Source organism: Rhamphochromis longiceps, linkage group LG10, assembly GCF_057381845.1.
Source record: "Rhamphochromis longiceps isolate RC_006_pf linkage group LG10, R_longiceps_female_GT1.1, whole genome shotgun sequence".
Classification (NCBI taxonomy): Eukaryota; Metazoa; Chordata; class Actinopteri; order Cichliformes; family Cichlidae; genus Rhamphochromis; species Rhamphochromis longiceps.
The window spans coordinates 5,113,625-5,139,924 of record NC_140566.1 but is presented as its reverse complement, the minus strand read 5'-3'; the positions used below and the strand labels follow the sequence as shown (position 1 = coordinate 5,139,924).

The 26,300-nt window shown below is 39.1% G+C and overlaps 1 protein-coding gene across 1 annotated transcript in view; it reads right to left on the bottom strand.

The window, feature by feature from the left end:
• Positions 1-7,388: 7,388 nt before the first annotated feature.
• The window catches only part of igsf9bb (immunoglobulin superfamily, member 9Bb), a 147,015-nt gene continuing 128,103 nt past the window's right edge, over positions 7,389-26,300 (bottom strand). The window contains exons 18-20 of the mRNA XM_085419952.1: positions 22,497-24,134; positions 10,906-11,033; positions 7,389-9,667 (exon numbers count right to left, since the gene is read on the bottom strand). Coding sequence (XP_085276078.1) covers positions 9,453-9,667; positions 10,906-11,033; positions 22,497-24,134 — 1,981 coding nt within the window. The 3' untranslated portion in view covers positions 7,389-9,452. The remainder of the gene's footprint in view (positions 9,668-10,905; positions 11,034-22,496; positions 24,135-26,300) is intronic.

The following is a 26,300-nucleotide window of genomic DNA, read 5'->3' as shown; positions in this document are numbered from 1 at the left end:
TTGTGTAGCTACATTTTGTCTGAAGCAAGGAAATACCTAACTTAAAAAAAAAAAGCACCACAGATGTTTTTAAATAGCACCAGTTGTCAGAATGTATATGACATGTTTCTTGTCCTTTTCTTTTTGGCAATGTACAGCAGTGAACTGAATGTCTGGAGTAACTTTTAGCAGCTGCTGCAATGCTCGACCTCCACTTGAGTGCGAAATCCAGGAGAATGTTCAGTAAGTTGCACATGCTTCAGTTTCCAACAAAAATCAAACATTTGGAGCCCCCCTTACATCAGTTCCAAAACAGCAGCACAAAGCACTGCTTCTGTTACACATATACTGAAATATACACATATACACTGTCAAATATTATCAGTCTGCACAGTTTGTGAATTCCATAAATATAACCTACAATTAGATTTCTGTGCTCTAATGTGTGAAGATTGCAAGAGAGCACCGTACCGATTCTTTCATGCCAAAGTAGATTCAAAAATGTTTAACTGCAGTAGCCAAAAAGGTCTAAAAAAAGGTCTAATGATGTTAACCTAACACAGAGCAATACTCCTCTCCATAATGAATACATAAGCAGTGTGGGGTGTGGAAGGTGCAAAAACAATTCAACAGGTACATTTGCAAATGTACATTACTATAAAAACTAGCTCGCTGCAACCTTCTCTGAGATTCTCTGTGTAATAGACAATGAGATATACAGTACAGTGTGGTGCACCATTCTCTTTTGTTTTGTATACAATTAAACATACATAATTCTCTACTTTGTGTACAATTCTGCAGCGCTACAATATAAAGCAGTAGATGGATATAAAAATAATAGAATAGAATATAGACTTGTACATTCTTGAAAACAAGTACTGTCCCCAAATATAGATAGTCGTGTGTTATATATATATATATATATGTGTGTATATATATATATATAATCTGTCTCTATATTATTTTATTATTAAACTAATTTCTAGGATTTAGAACATTTCCATCACTCACGTATGTTATGGACACTGTTACATCATGTTATAATGTGTCACTAAGCATACCCTACTACAGTTCGCACCCAGCCAATATAGTCGATGTGCATTGTAGTTTCTTCTACACGCACACACACACACAACAATGATGTATGTGCATATATATATATATATATATATATATATATATATATATATATATATATATATATATATATATATATATATATATATATATATATATATATATAATGTTGAGAGGGCGTGAGACAACGGATGTTAATTTCAGTTATTATTTACATGGTAGTAACAAACTTTTTTCTTAAACTGTGATCTGTTTTCTGCACTTTAGTTTGTAATGTAGTTTCATACATTACTCCAGGCTGAAGTAATACGTCTGCATATGTATTACTTGCAGCTGTCTGCTGCTGGCTTTTAAGTAGCTTTTGTTTGCATGTCTATTATTACTGTACATCCTTTCTTCAATCAAAGGATGCCTTTTTTTCAACAACAAACTGTACTCAAAAGTGTTTAACAAATATGACTATGTTATTTATTTATGGGCTTGTAGTCCCCATAATGAATGTTTAAAAAGACTTTGCAGAGACGTGAGCTGTTTTTTCAGGGTAGTGATGTATGATGGATTTCATCACTGTAACAGTTTGCAGTTCACAGCTATGATGTTAAAGCAATATCAAAGCAACCTCTGTGATAATGACTGACAATGACTGATGCCAGTGTTTACATATAAACTGAAAATTTGAGCTCATAAAAAATAATGAAAATGAGGAAAAAGATGAGTCTGGTTGCATTTAGCAACTAAATCTATTTTGTAAGTAAACAAACATTTTTCCTTTAACATGTGCAGCATGTATTAGCACCAGGTATTCTTTCTCATTTAGCACATGGGGTAAAATCCTCTTTAGCATTTAAAAATGTGAACATCTTCAACAATATGATGACTGGTCACTGAAAGAGGTGCTCCTCAGTTCAGGGACTGAGTGATACAGTACTGAGATTTTCCTCAAAAAGTGTCTTTGAATGCGTGATTTTAAAAAATGTGAAATTCCTGCTTCAGTACCATCAACTGCAAATCATCATATTTGGCTCAAAATGTAGAGCAGTATAGTGAGCTGAGTAATACATGATTTCACAAAGACACACTAATCAAGCATGGGTTTTGTGTGTGTGTGTGTGTGTGTGTGTGTGTGTGTGTGTGTGTGTGTGTGTGTGTGTGTGTGTGTGTGTGTGTGTGTGTGTGTGTGTGTGTGTCCAAAGTACAGTTTGTGATCTACACAGAGAAAAGAAAATGATGTAAATAATAAAAAAATATAAAATACATGGAATATCTCTAATATAAGACAAATTGATATTTTGAATTTATTTTGTTAATCAAATTTCATCTCATTTTTGAGAGATGTTACTGCCACATTCAGTGCAAAAATACACTACCAATCTTTCTTACATTACAAAATGTAATAGCACATTTGGTAATGTCTTTTTTCATTGCCAAACTATGAGTATTTTTCTCTTTAAAATATTTATTTCTGCATATATGTATTCTGGATGCAACAGTCAGGCAACTTTTGCACCTTAAAATAACTGCTTCAGACTCTCATAACTGTCCTGGGAAAGTCGCGTAATGCTTTATAACATAATGTAACACACTACCACCAATGGGTCTTCACCTAGCTAGAGGACAAAACTACCTTTGTATTCTCAATATGGAAACAATGGCAGCAGCAATGTGAAAGAACATGACATTTATAGAAGGGAAAAGAGAGAGAGTAAGAGACTGAAAAATAATAAATGTTGGAAAGTCTGAAAGGTTGCAGGCAGATACTTAGCTCGCCTTCTTGCTGTTGGATTGATAAGTAATATTGGCTAATCTCTGATGTCTAGAGTTTTTACAATTACTTTGTAATAATTGTAGATTTATCTATGTTAGCAAAGCTGCGAACTAGCTAGTGTGTTTAAAGGCAGAGGGTTAACTGTTAACATCTAGTTAACTATGATAATATTGGCTCTGACATTGTGGTTGCAGGTTTTAATCTTCCAGCTTGTCATGGAGAAACGGTGTATTACAACTGTAGGGATGGCCATGTGCAAAAATACAGATTTTTTTAATATATACCTCCACAGAGCTAACATGACTTAGTAACATGTAGGTAACATGGCCTAACACACACTTACAAAGACATACCGAGGTAGTACATCTACCTGTCCTAATTAGCAGGACATCTAGAAACAATTCTGAAGTCTTAAATCCTCTTGACTACTCAAACCCACAGCACATGTTTTTGCCTGCTGCACTCTCTGAGTTGCATTATTCACCAAAGTAAGTAAACAGCTTTTTACAGTTAGTTTGATTTTGATTGTTCAGCTAAAGATTTTAATTGTGGCTTCTATCTTAAAACCAAGACCACTGTTGCAAATCCCAGTTTTTGTCAGCATCACTCAATCATTTATACCATGCAGACTATATCTGCCAATACACACTATTTACATGGACAAGTTAAGAGGCTAACAGTAATTTTTTGTCAAGATAGATGACCTTTCCCTCGGTCATTTTAAGATTTCTCAGCTATCCTCACTCACCTAAGTCTAATTAAAACCTTTGGTGATCAAACGATGCAAAGTCACACAGTTGTACAACTACAGTTGCTAAGCTAAAGAGCTGTTCTTGTGACTTTATCTACATGTATTTGAACAGGCAGCCTGTTGCACCTGTTACAGCTGAGTATACATGTCAGTATAGTATGTCAACCACACCAATGACAGGTTGCTAATCTGTCACAGGTCTAACACAGACAGAGAGAACCCATGGAGACACCATACAACCAACCTCTGCACAGAAAGGCCCCAGGGTGGATTCAAACACAAGACTAGATTCTTTGAGGTGACACTGCTAACTGCTGCACCACTATGCCATTCCCTACTGATACCAGATACATTCAAATAAGTCTGGAAAGAGTGTTATTCAAGACAAAAACCAAAAATGCACTCAACACAAATGCGTGTTCTACATGCAATCAGTGGATGAAAAGTGGGATGTAATTCTAAGTCTGAGACAACAGCGATGTCAGAGCTGTGAGTCTGTATTAAACCTGCCCATGCTGAATAAGTAGCTGTCATTGTTCCAACACAAGTTCTGGGTGGAAATCTGGTTGACTGGTAGGGGATGAGATGCAAAGTCAGTGAAATATGAGCTCGATATTCATCAAGTTCTCAGGCCACTATAGAAGTGATACAGAGGACTGAGTAGACCCTGCTGTGTGTGCTTTGGGAGACTTGACTCTCAAACTGAAAAATATACACTGGCTATATCTACTTAAAGTGTATTTCCATATGGACATAAATTGGGAAAACATATAAATTGCTCTCATTCATGCATGCATATCGACAAATATTACTAAAATATGCAATTTCTGGTTTTACATTTTACAATATATAGACTAATTAATTTCAATATAGAAACCTCTGTATACATTAGCTCACTTAAAATTCTTTTCAGATGTGAAATAAATACAACATAGAACAATATGTTGACTATTTAGTTAATTAGCAAAGTGAGCTTTCAGATATATGTATTTTAGAAATAATTCATTAAGAGATTTAAGTATACTGGTACATGTCAGTATAGTATGTACATTACAAGATAGCAATCACATTAACTCAGTTTTGTTTTAAAGGTGCTTTTTTAAAATTACCCTCTGCAGAATCTAATTAAATATTTGACTCCTAGGGGACAGTATGCTGAAATGTTTATGGATGTATGCTGCTGATCTTTTAAACCCTGATATTTCATTTTAGTCCTATCTGCAGTTCTTCAAGAGGTTTTCCTTCTGGAGGTCTCTGTCACTAATACTAATAACAATAAAGGGCTATTCTATTCTATTCTATTCTGAAGGTATTTTTAAGCAGTTGCCTGCTTAAATACAGGTTACAAACTGGTATTGCCCAGTACAGTCCATCCCTAGTTTAACTTCAGCAAATTAAACACTGTAGATAAACATTTTATAAATAAAGTCAAAGTGGCTGTTAATTCACATTCTCCTAATAGCATTAGTTAACTAATTAATGATCATTAATTAATAATGCTTAACTTAAAAAGCATTTAAACTAGAGCCCGACTGATATAGGATTTTTAAGGCAGTTATTGATATTTGTTTAAAAGTGTTTTAAAATTTCAATAAATCAGCCGACTGTTTTCTTTTTTCAGACATATGAAATGTAAACAGATTTTCCAAACATTTGTCATATGTAGTTAATTATGAGTCCTTACTGAGATAATATGACAGATTACAAATAATCTGTTATACAGTCACAATAAGTCACAGATTACAGATTTACGCTCTGTCCGACTTTGCTCGGATCAGCTGGTTGTTAACTTATTATTTGTGACATTTCAAAGTTGTGAAGCAAACAGGAAAGTTGCAGGATGCCCCCTGTTGGATAAATTAAGTGCCTTTAAATCCTTGATATAAACTCTTTAAAGGAAGCTGCAAGACTATTCTAAAATCTATTCCATTATTTTAAAAGCCAATTTTAGTCAATCACAAATTTATTTTACTCCTAATTCATTTGTTTCTTCTTAGAACTGTAAATATAATTGTAATAATCTATATCAAATTTTGAGGATATTATAGCTATTTTTTATGCATTCATCTTGGGTCTTCATCCACTGTGTTACATGCAATCAGTTTCAGTCCTCTCTGTTTCAGCCTACAAACTGCCACAGCACCATATTTCCTCCCCTCACCGAGAGACACACACACACACACCAAGGTCTGCTGAAATGAAATAAACTGTGGTGTATTTAACAGGCACAAAGCAAATTAAACCTTTGAATTGTTGTCAAAATACAGCTTTTCAAATCTTGCGATGCCTCAGACAGGGGCTTCATGGAAGAAGACTTCCCTGTTCTTCTTTCAACAGGATTCTGAAACCAATCACCACTCGCACCAAAAGCCTGCTCACATTTTGGAAATGGAAGTGGTATTTGCAGTCATTTATGGATGCATCACTCATGGTTTCCCCAGCATCTCACGAACTTCTGTTTGCCATCACTACTACATCACCTCTGAGGAGATATGAGGAGATAGCTATTTAGCCTTAAGATCGTGCCTTAAGGGGCATCCAGACGTGTAGCAACTAGCAACGATGTGGCAACCAGTCACCACAGAAAACCAGTAACATTCAGCAAGACATGAAGTGGGCGGGACCCACGTTAAACATTTTGCAGCTTCAAGATGAGACACTGAAGCATCTGCCAATGAGTGTGGAGGATACCAGTGATCGACTGAAGGCATGCTAAACTCATTAGAAGGTTACTACCTAAGTCTGGAATGACCGCTGGCAACTTACTACCAGCGACAAAAAGAATATGTGACATGCAGATGAGTCCCTGTGTGTGGTGGGCCCCCTTTGTACTTTATAAAGAATATAAAAAACAACATTCAGGATTTCCACTTTTGTTGACCTTGTCCCTAAACGCAGCACAGAATTTACAGATTGGAGTGGGTCTTGTTAACAAAATGTTACCAGTAATTTCTATAGGAGGTGTGAAGCCAAGTTATTCTGACTAAAACTCTTGTTATTGGGCTTTGGAAGTGGAAAATGTGGTTAAAGTTGTATGAATTAACATAGTTATTTCCACAATAAGTGCATTATCTGGAGCTTCTCTACTTTTTTCTTTTTTGTATAACGTCTGTCAAGTCAGGACTCTTCTGTTATATGTTTTCTTTTCTTTTAGCTTGTTTATTCATGTATTACAAACGCACTCAGAAGATTTAGTTACAGCAGCCGTTTTATTACATAGATCTAAATGAAAAAAAGAATCACATCTATTCCAGAATTGCTCCTGCATTACAGAAGGCCTATCTAAAATTGCTCTTTATGAAAGCATTTATTGTGGAAATATCTTATACAAGCAAGTAAATGTAGTCACTGAAAAAATGTCTGATTTTAGAAGACTGCTGGGATTAGCAGCTCAAAATCACAAGAAATAAAGAAATAAATAGATTAAGATGCACATCACCACTGTCATATTAATCAACCTCCATTGTTCTCATATTGCAACATGTCACCATGACACCTACAAGTGAATACACCTTCTATTGATAAAAATCCACACACGACAAAAGCTTGATTGGATTTTTTTGTTGTTGTTTTAACGTACACACCCCTCATCTGCGGATTCCATAATGTAACAAGGGTGGCTGTAGCTCAGGTGGCAGAGCAGGTCAGCCACTAATCAGAAGGTCGGTGGTTCGATCCCAGGCTGCATCCTGGCTGCATGTCAAATATCCTTGGGCAAGATACTAACCCCATGTTTGCCTACTGGTGGTGGTCAGAGGGCCTGGTGGCGCCTGTGTCTGGCAGCCTTGCCTCTGTCAGTGGCAAGCTACAATGTAGCTTGCCATTGCCAGTGTGTGAATGGGTGAATGACTGAATGTAGTGTAAAGCGCTTTGGGGTCCTATGGACTAGAAAAGCGCTATACAAATGCAGGCCATTTACCATTTAACAAGAAGCAGCATGTGTACTGTGTAATATAGCTGAGTTTCTGATGTTATGGCACTTTTGTTACTCATCCAATCATTAAAAAAATGAACCGTGTAGCTGCGTAGCATCCAGCAAATCCATCACATGTCAAACACACTTCTCAATCTGTGGAATCAATATTTGAACCAATCTGTGAAAATACAGCAAAAACATTCGGCTCACTGTGTGTGACCTTCAGTGCCACACAGCGTTTTCTTGGAGCATAGATGGAGTCTCAACAAATGACAAGCACATAAATAGAAACCGGACAAAAGAAGCAGATATAAAAAACACAAATAAAAAACAAACATTAAATAAAGTTTGACACAAATGAAACAGGCAAAGATTAAGGCCAAATAAAGCCAGTGTTTTATGCCCTCCTAAATAAATATGAAGCAAAATTGTAAGTATACACACACACACACACACACACACACACGTGTATGTATATATATATATACATACACGTAAATGATACATATATATATATATATATGTATCTGAAATGGCACAAAATCCCTAAAGTTGTTTCTTTCTGTTCACTGAATTGTTTTGGCATAAATTTCAGAAGTGGATTTGCAGCCCTCTATGCTAACTAAAGTAGAAGAAGTGAAATGTAAAGGAAGAGACAGGACGTGGACAAGATTTTGCTCCAGTGCAAACCGTTCTGAGATGTAAAAAGCTGGAATTAAAATTAAAATTAAAAATAATTGGAGCAACTGTATAACTTCATAAAAAACTAAATAGAAATCACAATATTTTTTGTTATTAAAAAGCCACATTTGAGGGTGCCAGATTTTTTGTAATATTATGTGGAATGAAGACGAGACCTGTTTGGTTCCCATCTGTCAGTGAAAAACTACACAGAGTGAAGATTAGGCCGAGTACAGTAAAGCTAAAGGTAATGTTTCTGTTTCCTTTTACCACAAGCCCTTTTCCTGCTCATTCAGCACAGAGCAGAAAAAAGCTGATGAGTAAAGATGTGAATCTTTCTTGAACAGATAAAACTATGTGTTCAGTGTTTGCACAGTTGGAAACAAATATAAAAACAGGTACATAAAAAAAGCAACAATAATGAAAAGATGAGTAAAAAGGCTAGTTTGTTGTCCTGGCTGATCCAGGTGGTTGTGTGGTCTCGTGTCCTGTGCTCTGAGGTATACTTGGTAGGAAGTGAGAACACCCATATTTGTGAGGCGAGTTTCTCGGCAGATAAGAGATGCTGCTGGCGGAGAGAGGTTCTTATAGAAGGTGCTGTAAACGGAGACCCGCAGGATGGGGAGAGAGGATTGGCTCAGCACAAGAAACAGGACCCGAGGCTGGAGGGAATGTTAAAATTAAGAATATGAAGACTGGAGTAGGAAAATAGTCGTTACGAAAATCAGCAAAATGGTTGGCTGTATTTATTCTAGTTAATGATTTTGCACTGGAGTAAAATTTTGGACAAATGTGTCAGTTATCACTTAAATCTTTAGAGCTCTAAACATTTTTTTAAATGGAATACTACTTGATGTAAGAACAGAAGATTGCTGTGCCTTTGGGTCTCCAAAGCAGGACGTCAAATAATCCAAAATTTGGGGGAGGAAATGCCTCAAAACCACAATTCCAATCAAAGATGGCATTAATCTGATTTTTTTTTAAACAAAAACATATGTGTGGCTTCTGATAATAATTCTCTTAATCTGCTTTTTTTTGAAGAAATTGAGACTTGTCAAGGTTAATTCATGAACACAGCAGAATGCTTACTAATGCAAACTAAACTGACCAAGGGGTGCAGCTGTGGAATAAACCAAATCTGAATGCTGAAATTTTGTGCCACTCCCCTTTGTAGGTAATAAACTGCGACAATTCTAGTGAAAGTATTCTTTTTTCTTTCAGCTGAGACGTAGCTAGTGCAGTGTCATTTTGGAAAGGGGAGCTGTATTGCACAGCTGTGACTTTCAGAGGAGGGTGGCATGGTCTAGGTCTGTGTTGTCCATGCTAGCCAAAATAGCTTTCTGGTCCTCCCGAATTGGACGACGGTAAAGCAGAGCAGAAAAGCGAATATATGGGTCATGGAGAATGGGCCGTTTCTTCTTTTTGCGGAGGTAGAGAGCTTCTTCGGGCTGGAGTACCTGAGAGGTGTAGGCCTGCTGGGTCTGAGAGGTGGAGACACCTGGAGGCAAAGAGACGAACAGCCAGGTCATAGCCACCAGAACTCAAGGTGGAAATGCTGTTCCGACACTTTCCCTGAAATGATGCTTTGCTTCTGGGCAGGAGTAGATCAACTCCATGAAGCACCCACAAGTCCAGTTTTTCTGTAATATAGTATGAATCTTGAGCCAGCAGGCAGTCAGTTAATTTTAATAACTGGAAACAGTGATTTTTACTTTTACAATGACGACAAAATCCACTATACCTGCATCTGTTATACCTCATTTAAACTAAACATTAAAAACTAAAATATATCTCCATATACAACCTGTAAGTTCATGCACAACGTATGCCAGGCCATAAGTGCTGCTAAGTCAGATCATATAACACGGTCAAAAGCCTGCCTTTTTTTATTACAGTGTAAGCATTTTATGCTATGCTGTTTGGACTTACACTATTCTAAGCTAAGGAGGCTCTAGCAATGAGAATGCTCCCTAAGATGACACTTTGAGCTTGTTGCATAAACGTCACCAACTCTCTGCTGTGCAGTAACTCCAAACCTCTGGCATTAACATCAGCACAAAAACTGCAGCAGTTTCTAGAAGCAAAGAGCTCTCATGTTTAATGTGTGGGTGTCCCAGTACTCTTTTCCATATAATGTAAATTATGATATGTCAGTTGGCTTTTTGGTGCATATATTTTCATCTTCAACATTCAACTCTATTACTGTGCTGTACTCTGTTTTTGTTAAAATATTTGAATTTTTAGGGAACTCGAGTGGTCAAGCAATAAGCTAGCATACTTCTCAACCACTTGAGTCCCACTTTTCATAAAAAGCAGATCTTGATTGCAACATCTGACGGAACAGGATGTAATTTGTTTTCAGTGATGCCTCACTGTTTGCTTTTGGGAGTGTTTGGACTCGGAAACACTCCCAACACCTCCATTTGTCAAAAGTCTACAAGTTTAGTTTAAGAAGAAAATTCATTTTTAAGGACCTTGTGTTGTCTGGGGTAATGTTTCATGATTTTTGGAGGGGGGGTGTTACACTTTCTCCTTTAAGGTGGTATTCTAACGCACTGCCCTGCACATTAAAATGATGCTGGAATGTGACAGGAAAGGCTCCTGACCAAATGCCAGCTGGTGATGAGCTTCAAAATGCCATGCTTGACAATCTTCTGAAAATGGCAGCAGGTCATTTCACTATAGAGACCTCAACAGTGGAGAAAATGAGAACAAATATTTAATGGTGGTTCACACCTGCTTTCTTTCTGGTCTTGGAGTTATTGTTGTTCATAGTCATCTTCTTGGCCTTTTTAATACGTTGGTATCTCAGTGCATCGATCCTCTCAGACCCTGAAAGGGCACTCTGCGCACCTCGACGTTTTCTGAATAAAGAAGAGAGAAAGAGGAAAAAAGGGGTAACTCCAGGCTAAACGTGGTCAGTGAACTGTATTTCTGCACTACGGAGCGCAACACAACCCACACAATCTCAGAACAGCACTGCTCGTGCTAAGCAAGAGGTGCAGCACATTGCCAAAGGATCAATGTGAGACACCTATTGAGGCTTACCCAAGCTTTGCAATAAGAAAACCATGTGATTATGACTACTATAACCTTATACATCATCTGGATTTACTATGAAATTTTTTCACTAAATAAAATCCAGATTTCATTAAGTATTATGCACCTTGAAATTTCTGGGGCATTGAAGATATTTTGCTCAAATTGATCCAAACAATTTTCATCCAAAGAAAAACAGAGTATTTCACAACTCCTGAAGCTATCTATTGATCCCATTGGCTAGATTAGGTCAGTGAGAAAAGTTCCACTTAAAAAGACTTGCACTGTTGGTTTCAGAGGAACTGTTTCCAAAATGAAGATTACTAAATGCTCTTTCCAATTCATAAGTCTGCAGATTTGAATGTTTACTCTAATTAGTAAGGCATTTCTCTCTGAAAATAACAGATACAAATGTTTCCTTGGCGTGAAGTACATTTTTCGCAGCTGTTCATCACTTCCCTCCCATTCACAGAGGCACATGTGACAAGGCAGCCCCCAGATTTCTGCCACAAGCACGCGCTTAATTCTCTCAAGGCACAGAAAACAATATGCTTTACAGAGAGGCCATCTTCCCACCGTGGCTGCAGAGAGAAACCGAATGCTGTTAGTAGAGGGGAAGAATCACAGCTGAGCAACAAAGCATCATCAATATGTGTTCATAGACATGGATACTGTCTACAATGGGCTTCACCATGCTGACAGGGGGAGAGATGGCGGGAGGGGAAAATGACTACTTGGGAACAGTCACATAATGAAAAATAAGCCAAAGAAAAGCGAAGCACCAGGACAACAAATGTAACAAGAATTTATCCATATAATTGTTTCTGTTTTGAAACGGAAGAGCAATATTTAGCGATAGCATGCATGGCAGTTTGCACATGGAACACGACTTTAAAGGGGAATACATTCAAAAGCACTTCATTGGGCAGGTAACTCAAAGATTAAGGGGAACCTCAACCCTCCCTGGTTGCCCCACTTTTATAAAACATTGGTTCTTTAGAAGAAAAAGAAGTGCAGAAGCTGCTTTGGCAGGGCACTTGTGTCACATGGCAGTGAGAACTGTTCTGCAGTCCACTTACAAGTGCAATTGTATACTTACAGGAGATGAATTGATTCATGCTCTCTACAGATGCTTTATGTAGAGGATTAGGGCCATGTGTCCACCAGGATTTTGTCCTAATTTATATAGAGATGCTCGTGGGAAGTGCTGGTCGTGGCTATCGTTACGCTATAGCTCTTAAAAACTTTCTAGGAATCTAGTGCAATTTTATTAAAAGCTAAAATACATTTTAAATTACTTTGAGCTCCGAAGTTTAAACGCGCAACAATTTCATCACTGCCAAGAACATGCAACAGCACTGTCTGCTTCATTTTTAAAGCAAAAACAAAAACAACCACAAGAAAACACAGTTGTCAACTATTCCTCCCAGTGGACACACAGCTTCAGGTGACATCACAACGCCAATCTTACAAAATATTTTATTGCCTTCAAAATATTTTCAATTGGGGTCGTACAGTATAAGCATCTGTTATTTAGAAATGGCAGAATGTGTCACGCTTGAGGAGAATGCTAAAAGCATGTTTACAAAGTGATCTGAGAACAGACAGTGTCTATGCGGAGGAAAGAAAAGGTCCACGCAGTCACTGTTTTTATCGAGTCACTCAGTGCCAAAGAGACAAAACACCAAAATCAACCTGTATGGTTTTTTTAAAGTAACAATTATTTTTGCATGCCACTGGACAAAAGCTAACCCTCTAAATTCATACACAACTTTAGGCAGAAGAAGACCAGCCTGTAAAAATGGAATGATTCAACCAAGTATAACAGATATATTTAAACTGAAGATCAAATTTTAATACAAATGGCTAAACAAAATAGTCCGTCTTAGCTTATTTTGAACTAGCTCATTTTATATTAACTAGACTTAAACTTGGGCTGATGCAGTGGGATCATATTACTAGTAACAAGTATGTCTGTTATATTCTCAATTATACAAAACACTTCCTACCATGAATCTACTTCTGTTAAAGCTTTTAATAGTGTTTCACACCAGTTTGCATATTGGTGGGGTAAAAGTTCTGTGACATCATTTATGACCCCAGGTATGTATGTACACACACACACACACACACACACACACACACACACACACACACACACACACACACACACACACACACACACACACACACACACACACATATCTTTATGCCTGGGAGCTTGCAGGTTCCTGTGCAGTATCTTTGCTGTTCCTAGGACTGTACTCTTCTTGACAGAGACCTCAGGTGTTGTTTCTGGGATCTGCTGGAATCACCTGGCCAGTGTGGGGGTCACTGCCCCAGGTCCCTCAGTTACTACGGGGGCAACTGTTGCCTTCATCCTCCACACCCTCCTTCTTTAGCACTTTTCTCAGCCCTTGGTTTTTCTCAAACGTCCAGTCTTCTTTTTTGCTGTCAGTTGGTATAGCTACATCTATTACTGCTGCCTTCTTCCTCTGATTGTCCACCACTTCTCTGTCTGGTTGGTTGATCGTGAGCAGTTTTTCTGCATCTGGAAGTCCCACAGGATCTTCGCTCTGTCATTCTCAACCACCCAGGGGTGTGTGTCCCAATTTCGGGACTTCCATGCCGTACTCCGCACAGCTGTTCCTGTACACAGACACTTGGTTAGACCTCAGCCTCTATCGATCTTGTACTTAGAGCTTGTTCCTGTGTGGCCATGATTAGTTCCACTGCGCTGTCTTTCAGTCCAGCTTCATCTAGCTCAGTGGTTCTCAAACTTTTCACAATGACTACCACCTCATAAAATACATGGCTCTTAAAGCACCGCCCTTATGACCGACATTAAAGTACAGTAGCAGGCCTATTTAACACCATATACAGTTTACCAGAGACAATTTTATTTCTTATATGAATGTTATTTATTTTAACTGTCATTTGAGGCGACTGAGGTCCTTCAACATCTGCCAGAAAATGCTGAGGATTTTCTATGAGTCTGTGGTGGCCAGTGCGATCCTCTATGCTGTTGCATGCTGGGGGAGCAGGCTGAGGGTCGCAGATGCCAACAGACTTAATAAACTGATCCGTAAGGCCAGCAATGTTGTGGGGATGGAGCTGGACTCCCTCAAGGTGGTGTCGGAGAGGCGGATGCTGTCCAAGATAAAGACAATGTTGGATAACACCTCCCACCCACTCCATGACATGCTGGTCAGTCACAGGAGCACGTTCAGTGAGAGACTGAGATTACCGAAAAGCACCACTGAACGACACAGGAAATCATTCCTGCCTGTGGCCATCTCCCTGTACAACGCATCCACTTAACACACTGTTTGCTGCTACAGCTACACATGTTTCTTTTCCAAATATTTATTTATAAGTGACTTATGTATGTATGTATGTATATATATGTATATATTGTACTATTCTTAGTTAGTGTATTGTCTGTCTTGTCTTAATGTTGGTTTAAAATGGAACACTGTAACAAAAAATAATTTCCCCCAGGGATCAATAAAGTATTCTGATTCTGATTCTGATAAACAGGATGTGACTAGTGACAATAATAACAACTGTACTGCAACCGTATAATGTATGAACCCTAAACTGCTCTGCGTTTATTAAGGCTGTTGTGGTTTTAACATGTTTTCATGCTTTGTATCTTGTTCTATTTAATGTGAACAAGCCCCTAAAAAGATCACTGTTGGCCTCTCTTGGTTTTTATTACCACTATTCATTTTAATGCTTAATTTTTAAAACCTTACGATGTAACTACAGCCCAGCCCATGCAGCAGTAAATTAATGACTAACCTCGTATTGTGGATGGATTATCTCAGTAGTTCTCCTGACTGAAGTTTGGTCCATTTATAGCATCCTGCCATGCGATTGCATTTCTCCCTAACCATCAGGAACCCTCACGTTAACTTTTATCGAGTGGAAAAAAGTTAGCGTTCATCCTCCAGCTTCACTGTGTTTATGTTATGCTAACATAGCTGTGTCGCTAGCGATCACATAGTACATCATTATATACCAGCTAGTCCAACTTCAGTAACCCTACAAACGTCACTGCTGTTTAGTTTTCTGTCTTCATTTATGTCGGAAGTGATAGCAGAGCTGTACGTTTGAATTTTTTCAGAAATCCCTGAATCAGAACATGGTACATTATTTAATCTTAATCATGTCAGTCACGTCTTCTAGCTGCCTGTGGAACATACCATGCAGGAGTCTGTCCTTCCATTATGCTGCCCATCTTCCTCCTCTTAATTCTTCAGTTTATGCTGCCGGAGATATTCACTAAGCACATGACTGGCTGTGGCTATCTTCCTGATGTACTTATCAATGTTTGTTGCTTCATCCTGGATAGTGGTTTGGACAGTCACTAGTCCTCAGGCTCCTTCCTTTTGCTTAGCATATTGTCTCAGGGTGCTGGACTTGGGGTGAAACCCTTTATGCATCGTAAAGAACTTTCTTGTCTTGATGTCAGTGGGTTCTCTCTTCCTCTTTTGCCGGCTTATTATCCCAGCAGGATAACTGGTAAGGCTTACGTGTTGACTGCCAGGACTTGTTCTTCCCATTCAGCAGACTGCTCAGGACTTGCCTTACTCTCTGAAGGTATTTGGGGCTTTCCAAGTGGCCTCTTCATGGTTCCCATTCAGGATCCAAGGTACTTGTAGCTATCCTTGATGTCTGCAATGCCGCCTTCTGGTAGTTCATTACCCTCAGCTTTACTTTTTTGACTTTCTTCCCTCTCTGTGTTACCATCTAACTACATTTCTCTCCAGTCTGATGTTGTTCTTTTTTTTTAACCATGACAGACATACTTGGAGTAGCAAGATTTTCTGCAAAAACAATTGCAAAAGCTTTGACGGAGATAATTTGGCTAATGCCAAATTGATAAACTGGCTCAAATGAATGATTGTCAACATCAGAACATGAAGATTATCAAATTTCAGACTATTTTGATACACTATTGTGTACATGAATCCTTCCCATAGAGGTGGGCCCTTAAGGAGGTGATCAGGATATTTCTGCGATGCATCTGCAATGTGTGCCCAGAGCACAGGTTGTATTGCAAATTGTGTTTGAAAGACAAAGCAGTGTCACCTTGCACAGAACCTCACTGCTATTACTTTATTTTATATTATCTGTTATCTTTCCATAATTAGATAAGTAATTTCTTTCAGATATGTCAGCAATCCAAACATTTTCAAGTCTTTCTTTACAAAATATTTTCTACATTACACATCTACATACAAGATTGTTTTTAATTAATGAAGCACCTATCAATGGAATTGATCAAATATGAAAGAACGCCCCAAATGTGGCTCTACCGGACTGTAGATTGTTGTTGATCAAAGCATTATAGACTGAGTTCAACATTTTGGTGTTAAAATGATACTACCATCTAGGTATAGATCAGTCCCTCAAACATAACATGTTAAATGTATTATTTTCTATTTTTATTGAAGCAAAGACAATTTGTTTTGCAGGGAAGTGTCAGAGGAGGATGCTAAATAAACTGTGCAGGTGTAATTTTTGTTTTTAACTCCTTTTGCAAAGAAACAATAAAAAATATACAGTAAGATAAAGAAACGAGCATACGTATAAAAAATGGAAATCACTTTTTAAAAAGTCCTGTTTCCAATATGTCAGGGTCATGTCCTTACTTCGTATATTTAGATGCTAAAATAGCTTTGTGACTTGAGGGTTAATTAGATTGCTTTAAACTGGACTTAATTTCACCTTTAATGTAGCCTGATTGTTTTAAGGCATCTTATCAAGTAGAATTCCCTTACTGCCTTGGTATTCAGATTTTCTTGTCACAGGGAATACTTTAAGTAACTAAATTATTCCTGTTAACTAAGTCTACACAGGAAGTGATTTGCTTTCCAGGCATCACTTTGAAGCTGACAGGTGGTTGCTAGTTGATAATCCGGACTCCAGCTGAATAGGCAACCTTCTTCAGCTAGTAAGTTGAGAAAAGATCATTTTGGGTCCTGACATTTCTTTTCTTTTTTTTCAGTCTTGTGGTGAGACAAACTTGGGAACTGGCCAAAAAGGCAGAGTACAGCTACACTCTGAGCAATACTGATACATAAGAAATTTGACAAAAACAACCAGCTCACAAGAGACAGCTGAACATAAACTATGGTTAATCCATCCATCCCAAAAGCCAAGCAGTTAGCAGTGTGCTCTGCTTTGTCTTCTTGACATAGTGAAAAATGAGTAACAATTTCGTACGCCAGCTGGCGGTAGCTGGTAGGCATACCAAAATGCACAAAAATAATTGGATCGGGCACCGTAAGGTGAGTAAAGCAAAATAAGCAGGTCTTGTTCTGGACATCTTGAAATGAATTCTGATATCGCCATTATTTGCTGATGAGTGCTAACTACATGAACTACTGGATCATGGATTCAGTATGGATTCAGATTTCTTCCTGCTGCTGCAGCTCTTGCTTTGTTTTGTTTTAAACTTGCTGATAAATGTATTATTCTTGCTCACTGTGATTTATATGAAGGTGAAAAAGCTCCTTTTTGTTTTATATGTTTTGTTTTTTTTTGGCATATGATCTTTGCAAGGCAGAATCTTTGCAAGGCAATCCTGCTGACGGTTCTACTACCCGGAGCAAGGAAACTATAACAATTCAGAAAATAACCAGGAATGTGAGGTATTTGGAAAATAATATAAACAAGCTTGGTTAACTGCTTAAGACTCAAACGAAGCACACTGAGAGTAGTCTGAAGAACTTAATGAAGTTACGTTTAGTCAAACCTTGCCAGATCCCCTTGCCTGCCTTCAGGTCTGTTGGCAGGACAGCAACATCTATCTGAGTAGTAAGAAGAAATGTGGAGGGACTGCATTAGTTAGGCCTGCACTTGTCATGTTGCAGGAGGGAGGTGTTTCTGTGATCTGAAAATTGAATTCTTAGCTGTGGGAATTCATCAATATTATGTGCCAATGGAATTTTACATTGTTGATACTATTTTAATCTAAATTGAATCAACACACTGTTTGGGTTCCTCTACCAGCTAATAAAAAAGTCATTCAAATGACTGTGGCTGTGGTGAATGGCTATGGATAATTCATGGATCCTGGCCAACCTCTGAACTACTTGCTGTACATGCAACTGAACAGTTTCGTAACACGTTTGTACTCATCTGCCACAAAGACCAGTATAGAAAAATTAGTTTTGTTTCAGCAAAAGCAATCACTGAATTTTTAAGTCTTTTGACAAGAATATGTACTAGTTGGAATCACTAAGTGATATGATAGGAGATTACATTGTCATACACAATAATGTGTGGTATCCCAATACAAAAGTCCACTTGGAATGACCACATGACATTGAATAACTACACACATGTGTGGAAGTTACTGATCTTTGTATGTCTGGATATCTTTCTTCTTCAGTATTGCAGACATTGTGATTTATTATAAACTAAATGTTGTGTTTTGAACATTCTAAGTGTTCAGTTTGAGTATACAGTGGTCCCTCGCTATAACGCGGTTCACTTTTTGCGGCCTCGCTGTTTCGTGGATTTGTTTTGTGTGTGTGTGCAATTTTGCATGCTTTTTTTTTTTTTTTTTTTTTTTACAGCGCATTGTGTTCCATGTCCTGATCAGTTGTAGACCAGTGTCAATCAATCTCCTCCGTGCCGTGTCTCCTGTCTCCTTGTGTAATGTGTTTAACTTGTCAAATTTACATAAATCTTCGATTGCTAGCAGTGTGACTCTGAAGTGCTGTACTGTATGTTTGTACGTTTTCTCCCCAACAAACACAACAATGTCGACGAAACGTTTTGCACCGTCAAAGGCACCTGCAGTAGCACGTAAAAGGCAGAGGACGATGCTAACCATTGCACAAAAAGTTGGACTTCTGGACATGCTAAAGAAAGGTAGAAGTTACCGTATTTTTTGGACCATAAAGCACACCGAATTATGGTAAATGGCCTGTATTTGTATAGCGCTTTACTAATCCCTAAGGACCCCAAAGCGCTTTACACAACCAGTCATCCACCCATTCACACACTGGTGATGGCAAGCTACATTGTAGCCACGGCCACCCTGGGGCACACTGACAGAGGCGAGGCTGCCGGACACTGGCGCCACCGGGCCCTCTGACCACCACCAGTAGGCAACGGGTGAAGTGTCTTGCCCAAGGACACAACGACCGAGACTGTCCAAGCTGGGGTCGAACCGGCAACCTTCCGATTACAAGGTGAACTCCCAACTCTTGAGCCACGATCGCCCGTTGAGGCGCATTAAACAAAACAAAACAGTCAGATAAGTCAAACAACTCATTCTTCTTGCTTCCTCTACTTCTGTACCATTGATTCATTGAATTCATGTTGAATTCTCTGGCAGCTGCTCTATTCCCATGTTCTGGACCTGAAAACAGGGTTTGATCTTTGGTTTCATTCTATAATACTGGAATTATTTTTCTACGAAGGTTTGAACTTTGAGGGTGTTTAAACAAGAGAGAAAAGTGTACAAAGTGTGTAGTGAGGGGTTTTACAGCCTTAAAACATCTATAATAACTTTAAAAAATAAAGTTGGCTACTTCGCAGATTTCACCTATCGCGGGTTATTTTTAGAACGTAACTCCTGCGATAAATAAGGGACCACTGTAGCCCAGTTCAATCTTTACCAAAAGCTACCCATAAATGTATTTCTAATAACAAAGCTTGATTCACTGGCTGGGACCACATCCTCATAAGTTTGACAGCATTTCTAGTAGATAATGGCAGATGATGTGATCATGAATTGGGGCTGTGGCTTGGGAAGGCCTCAGAGAGAACTGGCAGCAGCTCCCGGGCCAGGCAGATCCCCATGTACTAATGAGTAGTTAAATCATTGTAAAAGGGAGGGGGTGAGGGTGGGGCGCAAAAACGAGAACAAACAGCTTGTAGAGAACCGGAAGGGACATGTATGGACGTTTGGCCCCACTTCTGAAATCCAGATAAATTATCTTGAATAAGAGTTCAGCGGCATGAGGAAGAGCAGTCCCCACACAAGTGGACAAGTGGTTTAGTCTTTAGCGGTATATTTCAGTGATACAACAGAACAAGATTCCCACATTACAGAGAGGGAGAAGCTGTAATAGATGGAACAGATGTTCTGGAGAACTTTTTGAATAAAATTCTTCGCTTTGCTTGATTCTTGACTTTTTCTAGTATTATACTACTACTGGTGTAGAGGGTTTCTTGAGGTGCTCAGGGGAATTGTTCAGGGGAAGACTGCATCATGTCAAAATAAATGGCTATAGGGCTATGAAAACATCAGAGTTGTTGCACACACAACAACCAATATGGTGACCATTAATGAGGGTTAAAGGCATACTCATAGATGCTGACCCATTACTTAGCCAAGCGAACTTAACCCCTTTAATGCACTTAGTTCAGTGTATTTTACTCATGTGACTTTTGCATACCATGCCCGAAAAACATGAGCTGCGTGCAGTTCAGCTGGACTCGAGCATACGACATGGTACTGTGTCCCGGGCTGCAAGACCTGTCTCAACTCAGGTACAAAAGGCCTAAAAACATTAACTATTACTACTGCTGGAGTGTGCTTTTCAAAAGTATGTGTGTGTGTGTGTGTGTGTGTGTGTGTGTGTGTGTGTGTGTGTGTGTGTGTGTGTGTGTGTGTGTGTGTGTGTGTGTGTGTGTCAAAAAAACAGAAAGGATAAGTGAAATGTACTTGGACCATCAAGCATTGTATAAGTGCCAGCTGATCTTTGCTGAAGTAATTTGGTTAAGGTTATATGTAGTGACGTAAATAAAAACTTTTAAATGTTTTCATGAGATATATACACTAAGGATATATCCATCTGTGATTTGGTATCCTTAACAGATTAACAGGGTTAACGTTTTTGTGATTGTGGTCAGTTAGCAAACAACTCAAGCATGAAAACATGTTGGTGAGACATTTCTGACCTGATCTATTATCTTACAGATGGCATATGCATATCAGTCAGAATGCATAATGTACTTAAGACTGCAGAACTTAAAATGCATAGCCACTTTGACATAAAGGGAAAAAAAGAAAGAACTGAAATCAGCTACATGTGTTGACTGAAGTAAGGAACAACTCAAAGACTCAAAGGCTTGTATTCCCCTTTAAAGGACGAGGTGATCAAAAAAGTCCCACCTGCTAACCCCCCCCTTTCAGACATGGATCCAACCCTTACCTATTGCGGTGTAGAGGACCTGGTCACAACAACGCTGCCCAGATAGCTGAGATCAATCAAAAACAAAGCAGGTAAGACTCCAGGAGCCATCAAGAACCACCACACTGCCCCTACTTGATAATGATGGAGACATTGCAGTACATGAGAAGCGGACAGGCCCTGTGACACACTTTTCCCAACAACCTTCCCTTGGTAGTCAGACCTGGATGACCTGAAGGCGTTTAAGGGAGTTGGGGAGGCGTGGGTTATAGAATCGGGGAGGAAAGTAGAGTAGGAAAAAAAATCTGAAAGATTGGACAGCAAGGGAGAATTGGTCATGCAATCAAGTTACTAAGGCTGAGGATGGGCCGCAGGGCCTGCCACGATGAACTCATCCCTCTGCATGATAAAGGCATCTTCAAGGCTTGGAGCTGGACATAACAATGGGTGTTTTCTCTGGGGAACTGACTTGGTGGATATTATGAGAGTCCTCCTGTTAGGTGAAAGCAGGGTAACATAATACAGATGGAAAAACAGGGATCCCGTGGTGATGTCTGCATATTACCAGGCTTTCAGGGGCCTGCCCCCCCCCCCCCCCAAAAAAAAAAAGCATTTGACTGGCCATGGTTTTTAATTTTTTTTTAACCAGATGGATTGTAGCCCTTAAAGGTCTGAAATGCAATCTGTGAAGCAAATGCATTTTCTTGTCAATTCACCATTTACTTACTTACTTTTAGCATTTTCACATGAAAATTTACGATGTACATTTCCAGGTGAATATTTTGAAACAGTGCTTCAGAGATTCAGTGGGTGAGTAAGTTTATGCCTGACATGAAAAGCAGCACTGACCAAATTGAAGCTAAACTTAAAAAAAGGAAATCAAAAAAAAAAATCCGAACAAAATGGTTTCCTTCCACCTTACAACTTTCATTTTCATTAAGTCAAATGAAAAAAGCATAAGCTAAACTATAAAATTAATTTGCCACAGAGATGACTTTAGGAAATAATGATTAGTACATAGCACTTCAGAAACAAAAATATCAGAGCAACTTCACACACCAAAGCATTATGGGTTGGGGCAGATGACTCAAATGGTATCCCGCTCTGTAATCCTTATGGACCTACCCTGAAGCTGACAACTGGGGTGGAGAAGGCTCCGATGGAAGGATCTCCTCCTCAGTCCTCCTTTGAGATGGCATCTGCCCAAATATGTTGCTGCTTTCCATGGGGGGTGATGGAGACTGGGAAGCTGGGTAGCTGGTTGCAGAGGTGGCAAAGGCCATGTGGGAATGGTAGCTGGGGCTTGTTCTCCTGCTACCCTGGGCTTGAGCAGGTGAGGAGGAGGGAGAAGATCTTCTTGAGAAGCTGGCTGTGGAAGGAGGGAGGAGGGTAATCTCAGACATCTCTGAAGGTATAGTAGGTTGGACAATGCCGGGACGTGGCCTGGGACGAACTACTATCTCTGGGGAGCCCTCATGAGAGCTAAGGGGGCTTTGGGTGAGGGGTGAGAGGCGAGAGGGCTGAAGAACCACCTGATGCATGCCAGGATCCATCCTACGAGCATGTCTGGGACTGAAATGAGGAGTGGTTTCAAACCATCGTGTGTCCAAGCTACTGAATGTGCTAGGAACAATATGGGCCATTGGATCGGTGTAAGGCAAAACCGGCACACCCATTCCATGGCTTGTGTGTCTTAGCTGCCCTAAATGTGCCTCTTGCATAGCTAAATGCTTGGCTGGGGAGCCATGAGGCCTGGCCTTGCTGGGAGACTTGCTTGAGTGGCTCTTTGGGGCCTCCAGTGGCAGGACAGCTGGATAAGTGGGCATTGGAAGAGAGGAGGTCTGGATAGCACTAAGGGGAAGAACATGAGGTGGAGGGGGATAGGGAGAATCGTGGCGGAGATGCAAAGGTTGATGTGGTGGAAAAATGAACTGGGGTCCCTCCAAACTTGCAAAGGTAAAATCCAATCCCTGCCAAATCTCTGGAGAACGAATGGAAGAGGTGAGGGTCAGTGGAAGTGGAAAACCAGAGACAGCATATTGCGGAAAATCACTTTCTCCCATTTCTTCAGGAATCATAGCGTGGCCAAAAGGACCCTCAGCAAGGTATGGAGGGGAGGACATGACAGAGCTAAGTGGGCTGGTATCTGGCATGTAAAAAGGAGGTGGAGGATCATGATCTCCAGGAGGACCTAGATAGCCATAAAAAGCCCTGTGGTGGAGAGAGCCTCGGATCTGCCCAGTGGCCTGGAGCCGACTGCTCTCCATGATGGTCATACCTTCGAAGGGCCTGTGGAAATGAGAGCTGTAGGCTGGAGGTTGCAGGTAGGATTCCTGACTGGAGATAGGGGAGATCTGGTGAGGCCGCAAGGGGGGCATAACTGGTGGAAGAGCCCTAGCGTCATCATTCTCTTCATCTGACTGTCGGAATTCAGGATATAGGTCTGATTCTTCCACAAATGGGAAGCCCTCAATTCGCCGGGGTTTGACAGACATTTCTCTGTCTGTAGGATCTATAACAAAACGTCCATCTGGGCCTCGACTGATGAGTTCAATGGGTGTTGTTGCTTCAGCTTCATGCTTGGGGATGCTGTATTTCTTGCTTGTTATTGCTCTTTTGGTCTTTTTGTATAGAGATAATTCCTCCTTCTTCCCTGGACTTGGGGGTGGTTTTTTTCCACGCTGGTCATGACTATCTTCAGATGATTCTGATGGAGATGCCTTTGAACGAATGCTCTCTGGGCTCACCTTTCCTGAAGATGACCTGTGGAAAACAATACAGATGAAGTGATCATTTAAAATGGTACTTCTTTACAAAATAACAGTTTACTGATGGTGCTGGAGATGAATCCAACTACACCAGAACAAAACATGGATTAAAGAAAGAAAAACTAGACCCCATTTACAGGATTCCAAGTTCTAAGTCAAAGCAGTGATCATGAATCATTAGCAAACAGAAATTCAGCAAGATACATTTCCTGTTTATTTTTAGGCAGTTAAACTAGAACAACAAATACGCAAACTTTCAAACTCAGAGAAGGCACTCCTCCGACGAGACTAAAGCTTTATCCCACAATTTTAAAGTAAGTCAAACCAAAATGTAACAGTTTCTTCCTTTGTCAGCGTTCCACTTCTCCATCAAGTTTCATATGAATTTGGTAAGTGAAAAAACATCTTGACAATACTGGACACATCGTGACTTTTTTTTCAAAAGTAAAAGTGAATGGAGTGTAGATGTAGAGGTTTGATGACATAAGACAAATGTTTGTTTCCAAAGCAGTAATTAAAGTGCACACAAGAAGGGGATATCAACTAAACTGTACAATACACAAAATCATTAAATTCATGCATAATTCTGACAACAACAAACTGGTTTATTGGTACCCACACGAACACTCAATATGTCTTCCCTGAAGGCATGTGCATAGACCAGTTTTAACCATTGCAGTAAAAGACTGTGTACCGGACCCAAGAACTACTAGTAGTTATCTGTAATTTGTTAGATTTATAACTGTTTATGTTATTGGTTTTAAAAGCGGTTTAACATTTAGTCTTATAATGGGATGCCTTAGTTGCAGAATGCTTATATCATATGCCATATTACTGCATTTTACCTTCTTTCATTCCCTCTATATCATCCCCCACTTTACACCTGATACTTTAGCTCTACTTCATCATTATCATTTCCTAAAGTTAAAGGCAAACCAGTACGTGTACGGTACAATTTTACTACCAATGAAAATTTCATTCATTCAAAAGTTGAATTCCATTGCAGTATGACGTCACATTTTCCCATTACAAAGCACTGTCAGGAGCACAAAAAAACCAAAGAAACATGATACCCCAAAACTAAATAAATAAATAATAAATAAATAATTTCACCTGATATTAGAAACAGAGAGCTGTTTGTAAAACCCAATGGTTATGGGTTAGTAATAAATTTTGAGCAACACTGTAGTAACAAGTATGAAGTGGCTGTACTGACCAACACTGTTAAAGCTCTAGTATGGTAGAGCTATGACTGATTTATGAGAAAGGAGAGACTTTGATTGATGACATATATAGAAAATTAAGAATATCAGAGCGTGGAGTGAATGATTAGCCACATTTGTCAAAACTAACTGAAAGGATAATTCAATCACCATACCCAGTGAAGGGTATCCCACTAGTTGGGATACATACTATTTTGTGCCAATTTTGCAAGTGTTTGAACAATTTTGGTATCTATCCTTCTATATGATATCTGAGAGGTCTTGACCAAATTCAAAATTTTTAAAAGATTACGAGTTACAGTATATAACTTGTGCTTGTATATAACAAGACACTTTGATGTTATCAAAGTCTTTCTAGCCAAATTCTTGTTAGAAATTAGTACTAGAGCGCTATAGGAAAAAGGAAATGAAACCACAATTTCTTTGAAACCACAATCCCTTTATTTAGTGATAAAAGTCATTTATAGCAGATCTGTTTGTTATAACCTAAATAAACAGTATAGTAGGCAATGTCACATGCAATACATGTTAAAGGTACCAGGTTTCAGTAGCTACCTTCACTGAAAAATACCATCTGCTATTTGAAGTCATGAGGACTTCTCATTAAATGTAACAACAATTTGTTTATCATTACAATAACACCTAATCAGAAATTTGTGTAGACAACAACATTGTATTTCTAAACTATGTGAAAGATGGTGTCTCTGATGAACCAGGATCTTTGTTAGGTATTATTTCTTGCAAGCAATATTTGTTGAAAACTATATAAAATTTAGTAGAAGTTAGTTGTTGTTATGGTAACAAATATTGCTGATAACATTCATAAATCTGTTATCAGACCTACATAGGTGTAATGCTGCTGCAGTTCCTTATATGATTATGGCAGGTTTGTATACACTGTGGTTTGAATATAAGCTCCCTGCCTCTCTTGCAAGAGA